We start from the raw sequence: 17,663 nt of genomic DNA on the forward strand, positions 1-17,663 counted from the left end.
CCCATCTCTACCAATAATTTTTAAAAATTAGCCGGGCATGGTGGCATGCACCTGTAGTCTCAGCTACTCTAGAGGCTGAGGCTGGAGGATCTCTTGAGCCCAGGAGATGGAGGCTGCAGTGAGCTGTGGTTGTGCCACTGCACTCCAGCCTGGAAGACAAGCTAGACCCTGTCTCAAAAAATAAAATTTAAAATACATAGAGAATCTCAAGGTGGTGTGGACAGTTCTGAGTATTGGGGAGAAAACAAAAGAAGGAAAATGCATTTTGGGTGGCAGAAAGCCCCTCACAGTGCCCTGGGCCCCTGCTTTGAAGCAACCCTCACAGAAACTGAGCACGAGTTATGTTGGGCCCATGACACTGGTTCCCTGGATGGACGCAGCCTGAGCCCAGCCCGCCCTGTCTGGAGCTCTCACCACCCCGCCTGGCCCGTGCCCATGGGCTCACGATGGCTTCAACCCCGTTATGTGTCAGCTCAAGCACGGCCTCCCCAGAGGGCTCATTTGCACTTGGATGCCCTCACCTGTGCTCCTTCTGTGCCTTCAGGAACCCCGGGGTCATTACAGAGCTTGCTAAATTCATCCCTGGACGTGAGACGTAAGCATCCAGGACTGTCCCAAGATGGGAGAGGCATTCAGTCATGTTAATTCAAGTGAAGGCTTCTATTCTACTTCCAGATACACATTTTTAACCTTCAAAGTGTCCAATTTTAAACTTTCTTCCACAAAGCATTTTACGTACCACTAATAGTCCCAGTGCAGACCCTAAAGTTCCCCTGTAAGATTCATTTCCTGTGATTCGAGCCCAGCCTGAGGCAGAGCTTTCTGCTGGGTTTATCCTCACTCAGACTCAGACTGCAAGGGCCAGGGGGAGCCCTGCTTTTTGCAAGCAATACCACCTGGGGTAGGACCCAAAAGTGACATCCTTTGTGTGTGGATCTGGCCTTGGCCTCCGCACTGTCTGTTCGGCAGGTCCCTCCTTTGCCTGCCAAGGCCGAGGTCCTGTACTTCTGCAAAGGTCCAGGCTGTTTGGTGCAGCTACCGTCAGGGTGCGTGGTTTCTCTATGAACGCAAACAGCGGTCTCATGGGGAAGGCCCCGGCAGAAAGTGCATCATGTGGGACAGGGCGCAGGCGCTCCGAAGACACCTCCTGCTCACTTCTGGCCTCCACCCCATGCCCTGCAGGGTGACAGATGGCTGTGCCTATACATAAAACACCAGACTGACCAATAACTATCTTATAATATACTTGAACTTCTCAACTAGAACACAGAAATGCTTTCGGGAAGTACAATGTGCACCACCATGTGTGGTCCTGTGCACAGCGGCGTGGGCCTCGCCCCGCCCCATGAGCCAGCGTGATGGGGGACAGACCCTGAGTCTCCAGAACCCAACGGAACGTGGGTCCACAGTGACGACGCAAAAAAACCAGAGACGAGCAAATAAAACAAGAATCCGAAGAGGAAAGAGACAATGTGAAGAAAATTACCTTTGTTCTAGGAAAAGTCTTTTCTTTTTCACAGTATAGTGACTCATTTATAAAGAGGAAGTGAGTTCTGTTGAAAAATACTTGAAATATTCTCTTAGGGGGAGAAAGCAGTTCTTCACCAGTTTGGTGGGCCACTTGGCCGCGAGCTTCGAGCTCTGCCTGTTCTGGGCCAGCAGGGACAATTCTTCTTCCGAAACCAGAGCCAAGTGCCTGCTGCTGAGAGGAGGGGAGGGAAGGTTGTGAGCAAGCACAGCGCCCACCAGGCGGCCCGGAGATGGGGCTGGGAAGGAATCGCTGCGAGGGGGTGAGGGGAACAGCCAGTCTCTCAGTTGTCCCAGGTGCCTGGGACCCCCCCGGAACCCCCGCCTGATTCTGGGAGTTTTTCTCATGGAGGTGGAGTGAGCGGCAGGGGACCAGATGACTCCCCTGCCTCCTACCTCCCCCAGCCGGGGGCTGGTCCCCTGGGAAGCAGGCTGGGGGTCACTCCGTGTGAACAGCGAGCTCCAGGGCCATCGCTAGAGGATGTCACCATCCCTGGGCAGCACCCCCACAGAGGAAAGGACAGGACTCCGGGCAAAAGCTGGCCAAACCCTCGCAGTCAGCGAGCATTCCCAGGGAATTCTATCACAAAAGCCGACCCGTGGGTTCCTGGGGCTGCCTGTGCCGGGAGCCCCAGCCCTGGGCACAGGAAGGCAGGTGGGGAGAGGAAAGGTCCCCTGCCAGCCTGCTGTGAGGAGCCCTTGAGGAAGACAGGCTTTGCAGACTTGGCACCAACACCCACTCTCCTGCTCCCAGCCACCCCACTTAAGGCCAGGAACATTTCTCAGTTTACTTTGGGGTGAAGGCTGCGAGTGAAGTGCCAGATACAGTGTCCCCCTCCGCACCCTCCCTAGGGTAGTGGGGACTGTCCTTAACCATCCTGGGGGTTGATGGTGGCCACCTCCGCAAAATGATTTCTCCTTTCAGTGAGTGGGTGTCTCTCATGTCACTGTTGAGACACCCAGGAGCCTGGCAGGGAAACCTGTGGGAAGGAACTGCCAGCCTCCTTCTGGGAACCAGGTGACCCCAGGATCACAGCTCAGGTGCATCCAGCCCCTCCAAACCCTGTGAGCTCTGTGGGGCCTCGCTCAGAAAGGGGGCCTGGGAAGGAGCAGCTGCCAGCCCACGGCCCAAGCCTGCAGGGGCCGCAGGTGTGGCCACTGGAGCGGAGGGAGGCGCCTTTTGTGGAGCAGCCTTTCAACCCCGGGTCTGGCTGCACCTGCCACTTAAGAACCCTGATGGGGCGCTGTTCTCTCATTGCTGTGTGGAAGCATGGAGCCTCCGGGGGCCAAGGAGCCTCTGGGGCCAGGCAGCAGGTAAGGCATGGCCTGTAACGCACACAGGTGTTGCTGGGTCTGCCCCCACCTTCACCCCTGCTCACCCAGCCCCACAGAGCCTGGCATGGCCTCCCAGGAAGTGACATGGTGGGGAACAGGCTTAGGGTTAGGGGGAGGTTGTGCAAAGGCCGGCATGCAGGTGAGAGGGCTTCTGAAGAGAAAGCATTCTGGAAAAGTGCTTCAGCTCAGCCCCAAACTCAAATCCAGGGGAGGCCAGGCCAGCAGGACCTGTGGGTGCCATGCCTTAGCAGGTGCCAGGCAACAGGATCGTGCCTCGGTGGTGACGTGGGAGATGCTGCAACCCGGGAGGTGAGAGGGAGTAAGTTTCCAGAACTCACTCTCAGGCAGGAGGAGACATGACTCAGCTGAGCCAGAAAGCGCGTGTTCCACACGAATGCACATATGAGCGAGGCACGCCAGGCGAGTGTGGGAGTGAGGGGATGGATGGGCAGTTGGCTGGAGGGCGTCAAGTCTGGGCTGCCTGGAAAGGCTGTCGAGGGGCGGGGGCAGCTGGGAGAGGCCGTGGGGGCAGCAGGAGGGGGTGCTCAGCCGCAGAGAGGGTGCGTGGGGTGGGGCCGTGTGTTCAAGGCCCTAAAAGGTGGGGAGGGCAGCCCAGGAGTGCACTGTAGGGGGTGCAAGCGTGTGGGTGGGTGAGACTGATGCGTGTGTGCCTGTGTGATTGTGAGCACATGTGACCATGTGGATGCATGTGCTAGTCGTGAGTGTGCTTGTGTGAGGATGTGACTGAGGGAGCATGTGGGTGTGTGGATGAGCATGACTGTGGGGATGACTGTGTGTGTGCGCATGAGCACACAGGCGTATGGATGAGCATGACCGTGGGAATGACTGTATATGTGTGTGTGCACATATGAGCACACAGGCGTGTGGATGAGCGTGACAGTGGGAATGACTGTGCGTGTGTGTGCATGTGTGAGCACAGGTGTGTGGATGAGCGTGACTGTGGGAATGACTGTATATGTGTGTGTGCATGTGTGAGCACAGGTGTGTGGATGATCGTGCAAGTGAGTCGTGTGAATGTGGCTGAGTGTGAGCACTCATGAGCTTCTGGGTGTGCAAGGGAGGTGGAGAGGCCACACGGAGTGAAAGCCTGGGGCTGCAGCCGATCCAGGGCCAGGCCGCCATGGCACGTATGAGTGTCCAGGGGCTGGAGCTGAGAGCCAGTGCTGGAGAAGCTCCCCAAGGGGAAAGGGGCATCCTCAGGCTTTGGGGCCTTCAGGGTCTCAGGGTGGCCCCAAAGGCCGACCGCAGTCCCACTGGGGGACAGAGGCTGCTCTGGGCTTGGCTCTGCTAGACAGACCCCATTTCCTCAGTGAGCCCCACTTCTGGGTCCATGTTCCCCTTGACCCTGAACGCTTTCAGCTGCCCAGGAAATACCTCCTTATGGCTGGGATGTTGCTCCACACACGGACAGCATTCTGCAGGGATCCGCCGTGGACATCTGGGATGGTGACTGGCTCCATCTGGGGGCGGGAGGGTTGGCCATGGGTCAGGGGACCTGGACGGTAAGCACCCCCCACAGGCCCACTGGCCTCAGCCGCCAATGGCCCTGAGTGGCCAATGGACTTTCTAGCCAGACTGTGTTCCCTACGTCCTTTTTTCTTATAAATCACCTTTGAAGAAAAATGCTGATGAATTATTTTAAACTGACAGACAGACTCTGTGGCAATAAGATATCAAATTACAAGCAGGACCTCAGGCCGCGCCAGGCAAGGGTCGAGCCGCGTACCCTACACTGAGAGGACGGACTCTGCTCTCACGCCACAGCTGCTTCTTTTTCTGCAGCGGCTAAACACGCACTGGCCCCGTGGTGAGCAAGTTTCAAACAACTGTAGCTCATCCACCTGCAGACGCCAACTGACCACGTTCCACAGCCATGACCACAGCTCTGACTGGGCAGGAGACTGACTTTAGGAACCTCCTCCTGATAAGGGACCTCCAACCATGGACCGGCTCCGGCCGGTTTACAGAGGCTGCGCACTTGAGTGCCTGTGTCCGGAGATGACCTCTGAGGTTTAGGGCCTCATTGCGACACACTGACATGTTAAGACTCCACCCCAGAGTGAACACAGGTCGTATGTTACATGCATTTTGTTCAGTACGCATGCAGCAGGACCCCCTTCATGAATATTCACTGCCCCTCCATAACCTGCTGCATATGTACGTTTAGCCACACAGAGCTCCTGCCCCAGCCACCCCTCCCCTTCGAAGTGCCTCCTCCTGGCTCCTCTGGTCTTGGCGGAGGCCGTGCTTCCCAGCCTGGGGGACGGGGCCTTGCAGGCTGTGCCCCTTTACAGAAACAAAGTCTCCTGCTCTAAAAGCACAGACCTTGTGATTTTCAGCTCATGGCATTTGCTCCCCTTCCGAATAGCTGGATTTGCATTCCAGCCACTCGACGAGATTCCAGCATCAAAGGAACCTCGACGCTGCCTGGGCCCCCAGCAAACGCTCCGGCCCACAGGTGCTGCCCACTCGGCGGGTCGGGCCCCCGCAGGTTGTAGCCCCTCCATGGAACCTGAGAGCATGAGGAACTTTCCCCTCCTGAGCCTCACGCCTGTGTCCTGTGGCTGAGGTGTGGCTGTCCCTCCCCAGCCCTGGAAGTGTCTGGAACACCTGGCCCATCAGCCCCAGAGGGGACCCATCAACTGAGTCCAGAAGTGGCTGCTCTGACAATCAGGATTCAGGCATGTGAAGAAAAGGCTGTATGTGTGTGGTGTGAGTACGCTTGCACGTAGTGTGCCTGTGTGTATGTGGCAAGTGTGTCCCTGTGTGTGGTGCATGTGTACAGTGACTGTGCACATGTACACTGCAGTGTGTGTGCACCTGTGAGTGTGTGTGGTGTGATGTGCATGTGTGTGTGTGGAGACTGAGGGGGCAGGGGTAGGAGGTAAGCCCCCGAGGCCGTGTTCTGTGAGCACAGGAGTGGTGTGAGGTGGGACTGCCCTCCAATGCTGTCCTTGAAGGGGCTTCGTGTCCCAGGCCACGGTCCCTGCCTGGACTGCACAGCAGCTCTCCTGGGCCCCATACACACCTGGAAACCAGGGGCCGCAAGGACCCAGGCCCGGAGCCTGGGGTGTAGACAGAGCTCCACCAGAAAAGCCCCTCCCTCACGTGGGCAGGGGTCAGAGGGAGGCCCACGCAGCCCTGCACACACCTCCAGGAAGCGACATGCGACGTCCTCGTCTTCTTTGTTGAGCACCAGATTGTCCACAAACATCCAGAAGAAGGGTCTGGGGCTGCCTAGCTTGGGCCGTGCGTACTGCAGGAGCCGGTGGAACTGGAACAGGTACCAGCCTGGAGTGGGGTGAGGGGGCAGGGCTGAGGGGGGTCCGGGGGGGCTGGTAATAGGGGCGCTGTTCAGGTGCATCTGGGTGGGGGCCTAAGGAAACTGGAGCTTAAGAACAGGGCTGAGGGGGTCTAGGGGACACACCGGCCTGGGTCTGAGGGGTCCCCCTGCCCCTGTCCCTCCAGCAGCAATGGAGCCCTGCCCAGTGCTGGGGCTACAGAGGTGCAAGGACCCCTCCTCCCCCAGGCAGGCCTAGAGTTGGGAAGAGACAGACAGGCAACCCCGAGGGAGGAGCTGACGCAGAGCGCGTGCCGCGGTACAAATACCGCCTTTTAGAGGAAGCTCCAGAGGACACGTGAGCTGCAGTGATGTGGGCACGCTGGGGGCTGCACGGGGTCAGCAGGAGGCTTGGGGGCACAGGGAAGCCTGCAGTGATGGGGACGCTTACTCTGTTGCTCATGATGAAGGGTGCATGGGTGTGGAGCTAGCTCAGAATTCATCCAGTCGGACACACTGAGTGCGTGCAACTTACTGTATATCAGTGGTGCCTCGATAAAGCTGTTTTTGAAAAATGCTGACAATTTGCAGTTTCTGCCCTGGCATGGAGGTGTGAGGAGAGAGGAGAGGAGGCAGGGGTGGTGGGGACAGGCTGCCAGAACTGAAGCATCACTCACTGGGAGGACGGTCACTGGTGTGGCCCAGGAGAGGTGTGGCGCCGTACACAAGATCGAAGGGTCCCCACTCCTCCACCTGCAGGACAGAGGGGCGTGGGCGCTGAGAGGCAGCAACAGTGGGCAAGGTTGTGTACGGCAGCACGAGATGACCCCAGGGCAGACCCTGCTCAGCTCGCAGGTCCCACAGGCCGGGGCAAGCCGAGGAGTGGAGCCCATTAGGGCAGAGCCATCCACAGCCACCACCAGCCTCAGGGGCTGCCTGCCTGGAGCCCAGAGGAGAATGCTCCGGGTCTGTGGTGAAGACTCTGTGCCATGCATTTGGGGACTGAATTCTGCCTTTATTTTTTCTTGCTCAAATTCCTTTCTGAGGAGCGTAGGGGAATCACGCCTTACGAACCACAAAAGCTTGTGGAATGGGTGTTTTTAACCCGGTATATTGGGACTCTGCCATGGTATCACACGACAGACAGCAGACCTCCTTATTTTAACTCAAGCATTCCTTTCTACTACCTCGCCCGGCCCATGTACTGTTTTCTGATTCCACCTGCAGTTCCCATCTCCCTGAAATGTATAAAACCAATTGTGCCGGCCGCGGTGGCTCACGCCTGTAACAAGGTCAGGAGATGGAGACCATCCTGGCTAACACGATGAAACCCCGTCTCTACTAAAAATACAAAAAAATTAGCCGGGCGTGGTGGCGGGCGCCTGTAGTCCCAGCTACTCGGGAGGCTGAGGCAGGAGAATGACGTGAACCCGGGAGGCGGAGCTTGCAGTGAGCCGAGATCACGCCACTGCCCTCCAGCCTGGGTGACAGAGCAAGACTCCGTCTCAAAAATAAATAAATAAAATAAAAATAAAATAAAAAAATAAAAATAAATAAATAAATAAATAAAACCAAATTGTAATTGACCGCCTCAGGTGTACTTCCTCGGGACCTCTTAAGACTATTTCCCAGGCCATGGTCATTCTTATTGGCTCAGAATAAACCTATTTAAAAACTTTGGCAGAATTTGGTTTTTCTGTCTGTCATCACATTGCCCTTAGAGAACCAGTCCTGGGAGGCCCAACATGCAGACTACCTAAAGAAGTAACTAACTGGCATCTGTGAACACAGAAGGCGCTGTCCGCAGCCCTCCAGGAGCTAACATCAAGGGCAGAGCCTTCCCTGCTGAACAGAAACAGCCCCCACAGAGTACCAAGGACCAGGCTATTTCATGGCCGAGCTGGAAGAAGACAAAACACAGCCATCCAACAATCTTGCCTGAACACGTGCCCTTTAGTCACAAAAAGTGACCAAGGGGAGGCTGTGAGCAACACTGGCTTCATTAACAGTGATGGCCCTCACTCTGTCATTCTTCTTAAATAAAAATTAACAGCTGGATGCGGTGGCTAACGTGTGTAATCCCAGCACTTTAGGAGGCCAAAGCAGGCGGATCACCTGAGATCAGGAGTTCAAGACCAGCCTGGCCAATATGGTGAAACCCCGTCTCTACTAAAAAATACAAAAAATCAGCTGGGCGTGGTGGCGGGTGCCTGCAATACCAGCTACTTGGGAAGCTGAGGCAGGAGACTCGCCTGAACCTTGGAGGCGGAGGTTGCAGTGAGCCCAGATTGTGCCACTGCACTCTAGCCTGGGCAACAGAGTGAGACTCCATCTCAAAAAAACAAAAAACAAAAAAGCCCCCCAAAACTTAACAAGATAGTCAAATATCAGAACCCCGTCTCCTGATAGCACCAGTCTACAATGGACCCCACTTCCCTGGACCCCATCAAATCACATAACAGCCCGAATCCCATTAGCCCCAAACTCCTCATGCCTCCGGAGCATCCTTTTGTGTCCTTCCATGATGTAGCAAGTGGATAAACCTAACTGTTGACGGCAGGTGCGACCTGAGGGTCTCCGAGTGTCGAAAAGGCATGGCGGGGTGGGGACAGCGGAGGTGAGGGGGGCTGCTGGTGCCAGGCTGGGACCCCCCAAAAGACTTGTACATAGGCAGCTGCTCATGCTTCTCTAACAGCGGCATGGGAAGGCACCAGGGCAGTGGGGAATCTGGCCCACGGGGGGAACGCACGGCTGGAGCTGTGTCACCTCCTTCCAGCAGCGGGAGGATGCTTTCAAATAGTGACCAGTTGTCCAGGTCAAGGCTCGGCCTCCTCGTTTTAGAGGGTGGAGTGGGGGTTCAGCCCCTCCTTGCCAGACAGTGCCCCATCACAGGCAGTGGAAATTGGCTACTTGGATTTCAAGATGTTGGACAAGATGTTTGCCCAACTGCCCTGCTCTGAGCTCTGGGCTCTGGGCAATGCTGGGACCACCAAAACGTGCTGCTCAGCCCTCCGCTGCGGGGCATCACTGTGGTGGCTGGGCTGGCGCGGGGGCTGACTCTTGCCAGACCCAGGACCCCCACCGGGCTGCCGAGAGGCCCCCGTGTGTTCGGGACTCCTCACAGCCCCTGCTGCCGCCTCCTTGCCTGCCTCATCCTTGGCATTTCCTCTGAGGAAGCTTGCACCCCTGCTCCCGCTAGTGTCTGAGAGTGCGCGGCGGTACTCACATCCTTCCTCACCGTGTCTGTGACATCATCCACGTGCTTCAGTTGTCCCGCGTCAGAACCACTTTCCAAAAAGCCCAAACTCGTCAGCTCTGGATGGGGAGAGACCAGAAGGGCCCAGAGGGTGAGCATGGATTGTGCCCCTACAGGGACTCGAAAAGGCTGACAGCTGATCGGAGGACCCTCCTACCATTAAGGAGCCAACTTTATATTTTTGTTGTTGTTTTGAGGTGGAGTCTCGTTCTGTTGCCCAGGCTGCAGTGCAGTGGTGCGATCTTGGCTCACTGCAACCTCCGCCTCCCAGGTTCAAGCGATTCCCCTGCCTCAGCCTCCCCAGTAGCTGGGACTACAGGCATGTGCCACCACGCCCGGCTAATTTTTTTGTATTTTTAGTAGACAGGGTTTCACCATGTTGACCAGGCTGGTCTCCAACTCCTGACCTCAAATGATCCACCCACTTCAGCCTCCCAAAGTGTTGGGATTACACGTGTGAGCCACTGCACCCCGCCCAGCTTTATCTTTTTAATGACATGGCAGGAGGATTAAGGATGGAGGTTTTTGTCTCACAACAAGCTAAACAAGCAAACATTGCCAAGTATTGATTTAAGAGCATCAAGTATGGCTGGGCACAGAGGCTCAAGCCTGTAATTCCAGCATATTGGGAGTCCGAGGCGGATGGATCACCTGAGGTCAGGAGTTCAAGACCAGCCTGGCCAACATGGTGAAACCCTGTCTCTACTAAAAACACAAAAATTAGCTGGGTGTGGTGGCGAGCACCTGTAATCCCAGCTACTCGGGAGGTTGAGGCAGGAGAATTGGTTGAACCTGGGGGCGGAGATGCAGCGAGCCGAGATCGAGCCTGGCCAACAGAGCGAGACTCCGCCTCAAAAAAAAAAAAAAGGATGTCAAGGACTGTATTACAGCACCAGGCATTTCTGGGATGCGATGTCACCTCTGGCTAGGAAATCCACAGAGCGGTGGAGTCCACTCCACTCTGCAGCTGGTGTGAGCTGCAGAGCCCTGGAAAGGCCTTGGAGGAGGCCCCGGCTTTCTCAGCCCCGCCTGGGCAGCAAGACCTTGGGCAGGCTGCGCAGGCGCTGTGGGATCAGGCTCCTGGTCGGCTGCGTGGGGCAGATATGTGCTCCCGCGTGAGGCCGCTCTGAGACACTGTGGGCCTTAGTGGGTGTCCCAGCGGGACCCATCCCTAACGGCCAGAGGAGCGGGAGTGTCTTCATGGATTTGGCTGTGCCTGCGGGGCCCAGAAGATGAGCGCCATTTCCAAAGGCCCCAGTGCAGGGAAAGCATGGGCCCAGGGTGGGGAAGGGTGCAGGACACCAGCAGCTGGCCGGCCTAGGAGAGGGGGTGGGGAGTCCCGGGGGGTGGCCCGAGGGGCAGTCAGGTGTGTGGAGGCATCTTTCCATGTGTGTCTTTGGGACGTCACTGACTCACCTTTCTTGATGTCTTCAAAAAGGGACAGCACCCGGACCGGCTGTCTCCTCCACACAGGCACAGTTTCGAACATCTCAAGGGGATTCTCCTATTTATTAAAAAACCAAAACAGGACATTGTGCCGGCTACTTGGTTACAGAGCCCTTGAGTTACAATGAAAATTCTTCCCTGGATGAACACTTACTCGAGACTCACCAGAGACACACCTAAGACACACCTGCTGAGGTTGACTGGGCCTGTCCTGACCAGCACTGCCCCCCCAAGGAAGGCCAACTCCACCCCCGCCCCAGCCTCAGTCTCCCACTCTGACCTGTCTCCAGCTGAGAGACAGTACGTGTGGAGGGGTTTGCTAATTTTTTTTTTTTTGAGATGGAGTCTTGCTCTGTCACCCAGGCTGGAGTGCAATGGTGCAATCTTGGCTCACTGCAACCTCCGCCTCCCGGGTTCAAGCGATTCTCCTGCTTCACCCTCCCGAGTAGCTGGGATCACGGGCACATGCCACCATGCCTGGCTAATTTTTGTATTTTTAGTAGAGACGGAGTTTCACCATATTGGCCAGGCTGGTCTTGCTCACCCAGGCAGCTTCCAGAACCTCGGAGAAGAGAGCCCCAAGGCCAGAGATGCCGGGGAGAGGTGAGCCTCGGGGCAGGTGAGGCCTGTGGTTTTCCCTGCCCCTGCCAACCTGATGGGCCAGGCGGGCAGCCAGCTCTGGCCTCACATGCTCCCTGTTAAAGGGCCAACCCCCAAGGCCCAAAACTCGGGGGCCTCGGCTTTCAGAGTGCTAGGCTCTGTTCCTATAAAATACCTTCCCATCTGACCCTTTCCTTCGAATCGGAGCAGGCTGAAGCTTGCTAGGCAGGGAGAGATGATTTCGTTCAACCTTAACAAATGTGAGCTGGAGGCCAGTGCAGTTTCATGGTCAGCTCAGGCGTCCCTTGCTCCCCGCTGGCCGCCTCACCAGGGGCCACACCCCTTCTATAGGAGCTTCCCGTGGCTGGCCTGCAAATTAAAACAGACTGGAGGGGCTGGGCCCGGTGGCTCATGCCTGTCATCCCAGCAATTTGGGAGGCTGAAGCAGGTGGACCACTTGAGGTCAGGAGTTCGAGACCAGCCTGGCTAACATGGTGAAACCCCATCTCTACTAAAAGTACAGAATTAGCCGGGTGTGGTAGCGGGTGACTAATCCCAGGTACTCAGGAGGCAGGAAGGAGAATCACTTGAACCTGGGAGGCCGAGGTTGCAGTGAGCCAAGATGGTGCTATTGCACTCCAGCCTGGGCAACAAGAGCAAAACTCCATCTCAAAAATAAAAAAATAAAAAACAGACCAGGGGACTTAGCACAGCAGAAATTATTCTTTCACAGCTCAGGAGGCCAGAGGTTTTGAAGTGAAGGTGTGCCGGCAGGCGTGCCTCCCTCAGAAGGCGCCAAGCGAGGATGTGCCAGGCCTCTCCCCCAACTCCTTGGGCTGCTGGCACCCATGGCTGGTGGACGCCTCACTGCAGTCTCTGCCTCCATCATCAGGTGGCTGTCTTCTCCGTCTCCATTTCCCAAATCTCTTACAATGACACTAGTCGCTGCATTGAGGGCCCACCCTAAATCTGGAATGATTTCATCTCGCGATCCTTAACTAAATTACATCTGCAAAAACCCTGTTTCCAAATAAGATCACATTCACAGGTACGGGATGGAGACTTGGGTGTCCCTCTGAGAGGGACACAATTCCACCTTCTCTGCCTTTGTCTGAGGTTCCTGCCGGCCCCCCTGGCTCCCCGGCTGGACTCCCAAAACGGCCCACACCTGGGCAGCACAAGCCCAGGCATTTGCTCCTGAGGACTGGACTTTGAGACGTGCCAGCCACCCTCTCCCGGCCCCTCTCCTATCTGCTACCAAGGCCTCGTTCCTAGGCTTGGAAGCAACAAAACTGCCAAAGCAGTTCCCAAAGCCACCACCCAATGGAAGCCACTATCGGAGAGGAACCCAGGAAAGAGTGTGTGCTCCGAGCTTGCAGCTGTGGTGCCCATCGGCGCGCCTGCATTCTGCAGCAGGAACCGAGGGAAGGCCGTAAGTCAGGGCCTGCTGCTGCCGGGTCCTGCCCCTCCACGGGCTCCTTACCGACTCTCGGTCGTAGAAGGCCTTGAGCTGGCTGCGCCACTTCCTCCGACGCTGCAGCAGCCCGCTTCGGGAGGAGGGCAGGCACAGGTAGCACACCCAGTTGCTCATGGCATGCACCTTCCCTGAGGTCCCGGGGCTGACCAGGCTATCCACACACTCGAAGCAGTAGCATCTAAGGCCAAACAGAAAACCACAGCAGCGGACATGACAGCCCGCCTCTCCTGAGGATGGCAGAGGTGGGCCTGAGCCTTGTTTTGGGGGGAAAAGTCACGCTGGAGCTCCCTTTAGGAAGATCAGGTGGTGGACTGGGAAGGGGGACACGGTCCTTCCTAGAGACACAGAGTGACAGGAGCCGACCCAGGTGCAGAAGACAGGGAGATGGATTCACAGGCAATGACAGATCCAAGGAACCCCCTAAGCCACCTGTCTGCCCCCAGACTCGAGCCTGCAGAAACAGTGTAGGGACTCCCAGCAAAACCAAATGTAGCAACACCAGCTGGGGGAGAGAACGTGAGGCAAGGGGAGCTGTAAATACAAGAATGGCCCAGAAGGACCCAGGAGAGGAGCCCACGGAGGGAGCCGAGGTGAGGGACTAACGAGTGAGGGGTGAACATGCCTCTTGTCACCCCGGTCATGACTGGAAGCCTGGGGTGTGGGGTTTCCATCGCTCCCCTGCGCAGTGATGTGGCAATACCAAGACTGAAAAGAAAAATCACAATCGCCAACCATAGACACCCGCCTCCCATAGCTCAGGACTCTATGCCAAATGACGCATTGGAGACAGAAATCAGAAGCTCTCAGGGAAATCATCCATTTGGGAGAAAAACCCACCCACACTCCAGAATGAGTAGCTGAAAGGATGGGTGTGTCCTCAGCCCCTTCACCCGCCCTGGGCAGGCCCCTCGCCTCACCGGGTGCAATCAGGGTTTCCGCAGATGAGCAGTGTCTCTCCAGAGCAGCAGATGGAGCAGTAGGATTGGTACCCGTCATCGTCGTACAGGAAGAGGGCATCCAGGAACTTGTCCTTGGAAGGAGCAAAGCAAGGCTGGCTTGTGTCATCCCTGCTCTGAGGCCATGAGGGAGTCACTCCCAGCCTTCCTGCCTACCTTACACGGGGCACAGATCCCTCCCTCAAACAGAGGGTGCTGTGTGTGAACCTGGAGACTTCCGCAGCAGATGCAGATGTCTAAAAGAAACATTCAAAGCACACTGTGTTTTCCCAGTGCTGTCAAATGCAGCAGACGACTTAGGAATAAATTTAGCCAAACAAATATGAGGCTTATACACTGAAAACTGCAAAGCATTGTTGGAAGATGTTAAGGAAGATGGAACAAAATGGAAAGACATCCCATGTTCATGGATCAGAAGATTTAACATTGGCTGGGTGTGGTGGCTCATGCCTGTAATCCCAGCACTTTGGGAGGCGAGGCAGACAGATCACCTGAGGTCAGGAATTCAAGACCAGCCTGGCCAACATGGTGAAACCCTGTCTCTACTGAAAATACAAAAATTAGCTGGGCATGGTAACGGGTGCCTGTAATCCCAGCTACTTGGGAGGCTGAAGCAGGAGAATCACTTGAACCTGAACCTGGTAGACGGAGGTTGCTATGAGCCAAGATCATGCCTCTGTACTCCAGCCTAGGGGACAGAGTGAGAGTCTGTCTCAAAAAAAAAAAAAAAAAAAAAAAAAAAAAAAGAAGACTTAATATTGTTAAAATAGCAAGAGTCCCCAAATGGATCTGCAGAGCCCTCTCAAAATCCCAGCTGGCTTTTTGGCAGGAGTTGACAGGCTGATCCTAAATTCACATGGAAATGCAAGGGATCCAGAAAAGGCAAACCCACATTGAGAGAAAGTCGAGGAGTGGTTCCCTAGAGTTAAAAGAAGGGAAGCAAGAAGGGGGAATTTGGAGTGACTGTTACTAGACATGGGTTTTCTCTTCCAGGTGATGAAAACCTTCCCAAATTAGATGGTGATGATGGTTGCTGACTCTGTAAATAAACTAAAATACATTGAACTGTATGCTTTAAATGAAGCTACAGGGGCCTTGGGAGGGGGACAAGGGATACACATGGCACAGTGGTGTCCACTGCCTCCTTCCAGGATCTCACTGTCACCCAGGCTGGAGTGCAGTGGTGTTATCATAGCTCACTGCAGCCTCGACCTCCCTAGCTCAAGCAATCCTCCCACCTCAGCCTCCTGAGTAGCTGGGACTACAGGTGCATGCCACCATGCCTGGTTAATTTTTATGTTGCCTAGACTGGTCTCAAACTCCTGGGCTCAAATGATCCTCCCACGTTGGTCTCCCAAAGTGCTGGGATTATAGGTGTGAGCCACTGTGCCCCGCCTCTTTTGTCTGGTGTGGGCCAGTATGCAAACACTCACCTTCTATATTTCGCTGGTTAGCCTTGACTTCATATGCAATAAGATCTGGAAAAGAAGGTGAGAAGTAGCCCCTTTCTTCTTCCTCTGATCTCTTAATTTAAATTCCGCCAGGAAGTGAGCATCACACATTCCTTTTCCAAAGTCACAGGAGCCTGAGGTCTCTGCCATCCTGCCCTCACAGGAGCCTGAGGTCCCTGCCATCCCGCCCTCACAGGAGCCTGAGGACCCTGCCATCCCGCCCTCACACCTTATCTTGGTGTGTTAAACGCCCATGCCTGGGGGAAGACTGTGGGTGGGGAACCTCCTGCCCCAGCCCAGGTGTCTGAATAATGCAGGAATACTCCAGAAGCCTGGAACTCCAGACCTCATCCAGGCCTGGGGTCAGCATCCTAAGTGACTGGTCCAATAAGCAGATGAGCCCTCACCTCTGCCTGTCCCGGGTGAAACGGAGCTTGAGAGCTCACTGGATCCCACCAAAATCACGTCCATGCTGGGCTCGGCCTCCGGGTCCAGGGCTGGGATGGCTGCCATGGGGATGCCGCGTCAGGACACATGGACACAGACGTGAGAAAGCCGTCAGCCCCTGCTCAGATCCCTGATGCACCCCAGCAGGGGAAGCAGCTTGCTGAGCAGACCCTGACTAGCTCAGGCCACCCGAACCCCCGCAGTGACACCCACCTGCCCAACCCAGGGATGAGGGGCAGGACAGCCAAGGCCAGTGCCAGCCCTGAGAGGGGCTTGAGGGTCCCCTGAGGCGTGCCCCCACCTGCCTGGCCCTGTTACAACATGGAAGATGAGGCAAAAAGGGGAGGGCAGGGGCCTCATGAGGACCTGGGGCCAATGGCCACTGCAGCCCCTGCTTTCCTCTGGGCCCAGCTTTCGACCCCTCAGGGACCCCCATGCTCCAGCCTCCCACAGTGTCCCCCAGGCCCAGCAGGGACCCCTGGGGATGGTCTTGGCCAGCTGCACCCTCGAAGGCAGGATAGTCAGGGGGTGGGAGAGAGACTCACGGGTTTCACAGGGCTGCTGCCACGGCTCCGGGTACAGCCAGCTGGTAGGTTCAAGGTTCCAGTGGTCCGGGGCTTCCAGGATCGGGGTCCCCGGGGAGGACTGGGCCATGGAACAAGGGACGGCGCAGGCAAAGAATGAGCTGGAAGGATCCAGGCCCACCTGGGACAGCGGGCGGCCAGAGGTCACCAGGCTATGGGGGCGAAGAATCTGGGCGTGTCCCGCGGGGGCGGGGAGGGGCGGGGGCGGAGCAGCCCTTCAGTGCCGGTGTGCAGTGGGAGGGGCGAGGAGCTGGTGGGGGTCACTTGGGGTGGGGAGCTAGGAAGCTGGGGGAGGAGCAGGGAAGGGGAACCCTCAGGTGGGGAGGGTTAAGAGCTCAGTGGGGCTGAGGGATTGGGGTTCAGAGGATGGGGCCCTCAGGGTGGAGTGAGGGGTGGGGTTTAGGGACCTCAGTGGGGGATGGGGTTCAGGGGAGGGGTGGAGATGGGAGGACTGGGGATGGGGCAGATAGGGGGGTTTCAGTAGAGGGGCCCTTGGGGTGGGGTGGCGGATAGGGGTGGCTGTGGGGTAGGGGCAGGGCGCTCAGGGGTGGGGCTTAGGAAGGTCATAGCGGTGGGTTTCAGGGCAAGGGTGAAGAAAGGGATGAGGGTGGAGGGGTGGAGGGGTGGAGGTAGGGCGGGGGTGGGGTTAGGTGGAGTTGGCCCCCTGGGTGGAGATGGATGAGGATTAGTGGAGGTGGCCCTCAGGGCAGGGTGGGTGGGTGGAGGGCGGGGCTTAGAGAGATCTGTTGAGGGATTAGGAAGGGAGTGGGGGTGGGGGTGGATGGTGAGTTGGAGATGGGGGCCTTCAGGGGAGGTGGTCCTCTGGCGGGATGGGGGTGATGATAGGGTGAGGGTGGGCACTCAGGGGCAGGGCTCAGTGGCGGGGGGCGGGGTTCGGGGCAAGGGTAGGGACGGGGTGAAAGTAGGAATAGGGGTGTGATTCCGAGATTGGGGGTTTCAGGGGAGGTGGCCTTTAGGGCAGGATAGGGGTGAGAATGGGGTGGGGATGGGCCTTAGGGATCTCAGGGTCGGTCGGGATGGGAGTGGGGGTGGGGGTAGACGGTGAGGAGGAGATGGGGGTGTTCAAGGGAGGTGGTCCTGTGGCGGGATAGAGGGAGGGGCGTTCAGGAGCCGGGCTTGGGAGCTCAGTCTGGAGCCCCAGGTTTAGGGGGCACCTGTGGGGGAGAGAAGGAAACAGGGAAGGCCCTGGAGGGTGGGGTAAGGGGTGTTGGGTGGGGAACGTCAGGGCAGGTGGGGGGTCGGGGAGCTGGGAGGGGTAGGTT

At 56.8% G+C, this 17,663-nt stretch overlaps 1 protein-coding gene across 2 annotated transcripts; it reads right to left on the reverse strand.

Annotated features, from left to right (window-relative positions):
- Positions 1-1,443: 1,443 nt before the first annotated feature.
- DNMT3L (DNA methyltransferase 3 like) lies at positions 1,444-15,862 on the reverse strand. 2 transcript variants are annotated; one of them, XM_024239339.2, is made up of 11 exons: positions 15,757-15,862; positions 15,332-15,376; positions 14,055-14,134; positions 13,860-13,972; positions 12,949-13,120; positions 10,836-10,923; positions 9,390-9,478; positions 6,841-6,916; positions 6,035-6,174; positions 4,258-4,343; positions 1,444-1,699 (listed from the first exon to the last, which is right to left on the reverse strand). In XM_024239339.2, exons 1-11 carry the CDS (start codon positions 15,860-15,862, stop codon positions 1,534-1,536), a joined length of 1,161 nt encoding a protein of 386 aa, XP_024095107.1. In that variant the 3' UTR covers positions 1,444-1,533. The 2 variants fall into 2 exon arrangements, with proteins under 2 accessions (XP_024095107.1, XP_024095106.1); XM_024239338.2 differs by having other exon boundaries at positions 1,444-1,702.
- Positions 15,863-17,663: the final 1,801 nt, after the last annotated feature.

This window comes from Pongo abelii, chromosome 22 (assembly GCF_028885655.2).
Source record: "Pongo abelii isolate AG06213 chromosome 22, NHGRI_mPonAbe1-v2.0_pri, whole genome shotgun sequence".
NCBI classification, from domain to species: Eukaryota; Metazoa; Chordata; class Mammalia; order Primates; family Hominidae; genus Pongo; species Pongo abelii.

Excerpts from the sequence above, each read along its gene's own strand:
- DNMT3L (XM_024239338.2), bottom strand. The coding sequence starts at position 15,862 with ATGGCAGCCATCCCAGCCCTGGACCCGGAGGCCGAGCCCAGCATGGAC. Across the intron at positions 14,135-15,331 it reads TAACCAGCGAAATATAGAAG|ACATCTGCATCTGCTGCGGA; the intron begins GTGAGTGTTTGC and ends TGTTTCTTTTAG. Across the intron at positions 4,344-6,034 it reads TCGCATGTCGCTTCCTGGAG|ATGGAGCCAGTCACCATCCC; the intron begins GTGTGTGCAGGG and ends TCCCGCCCCCAG.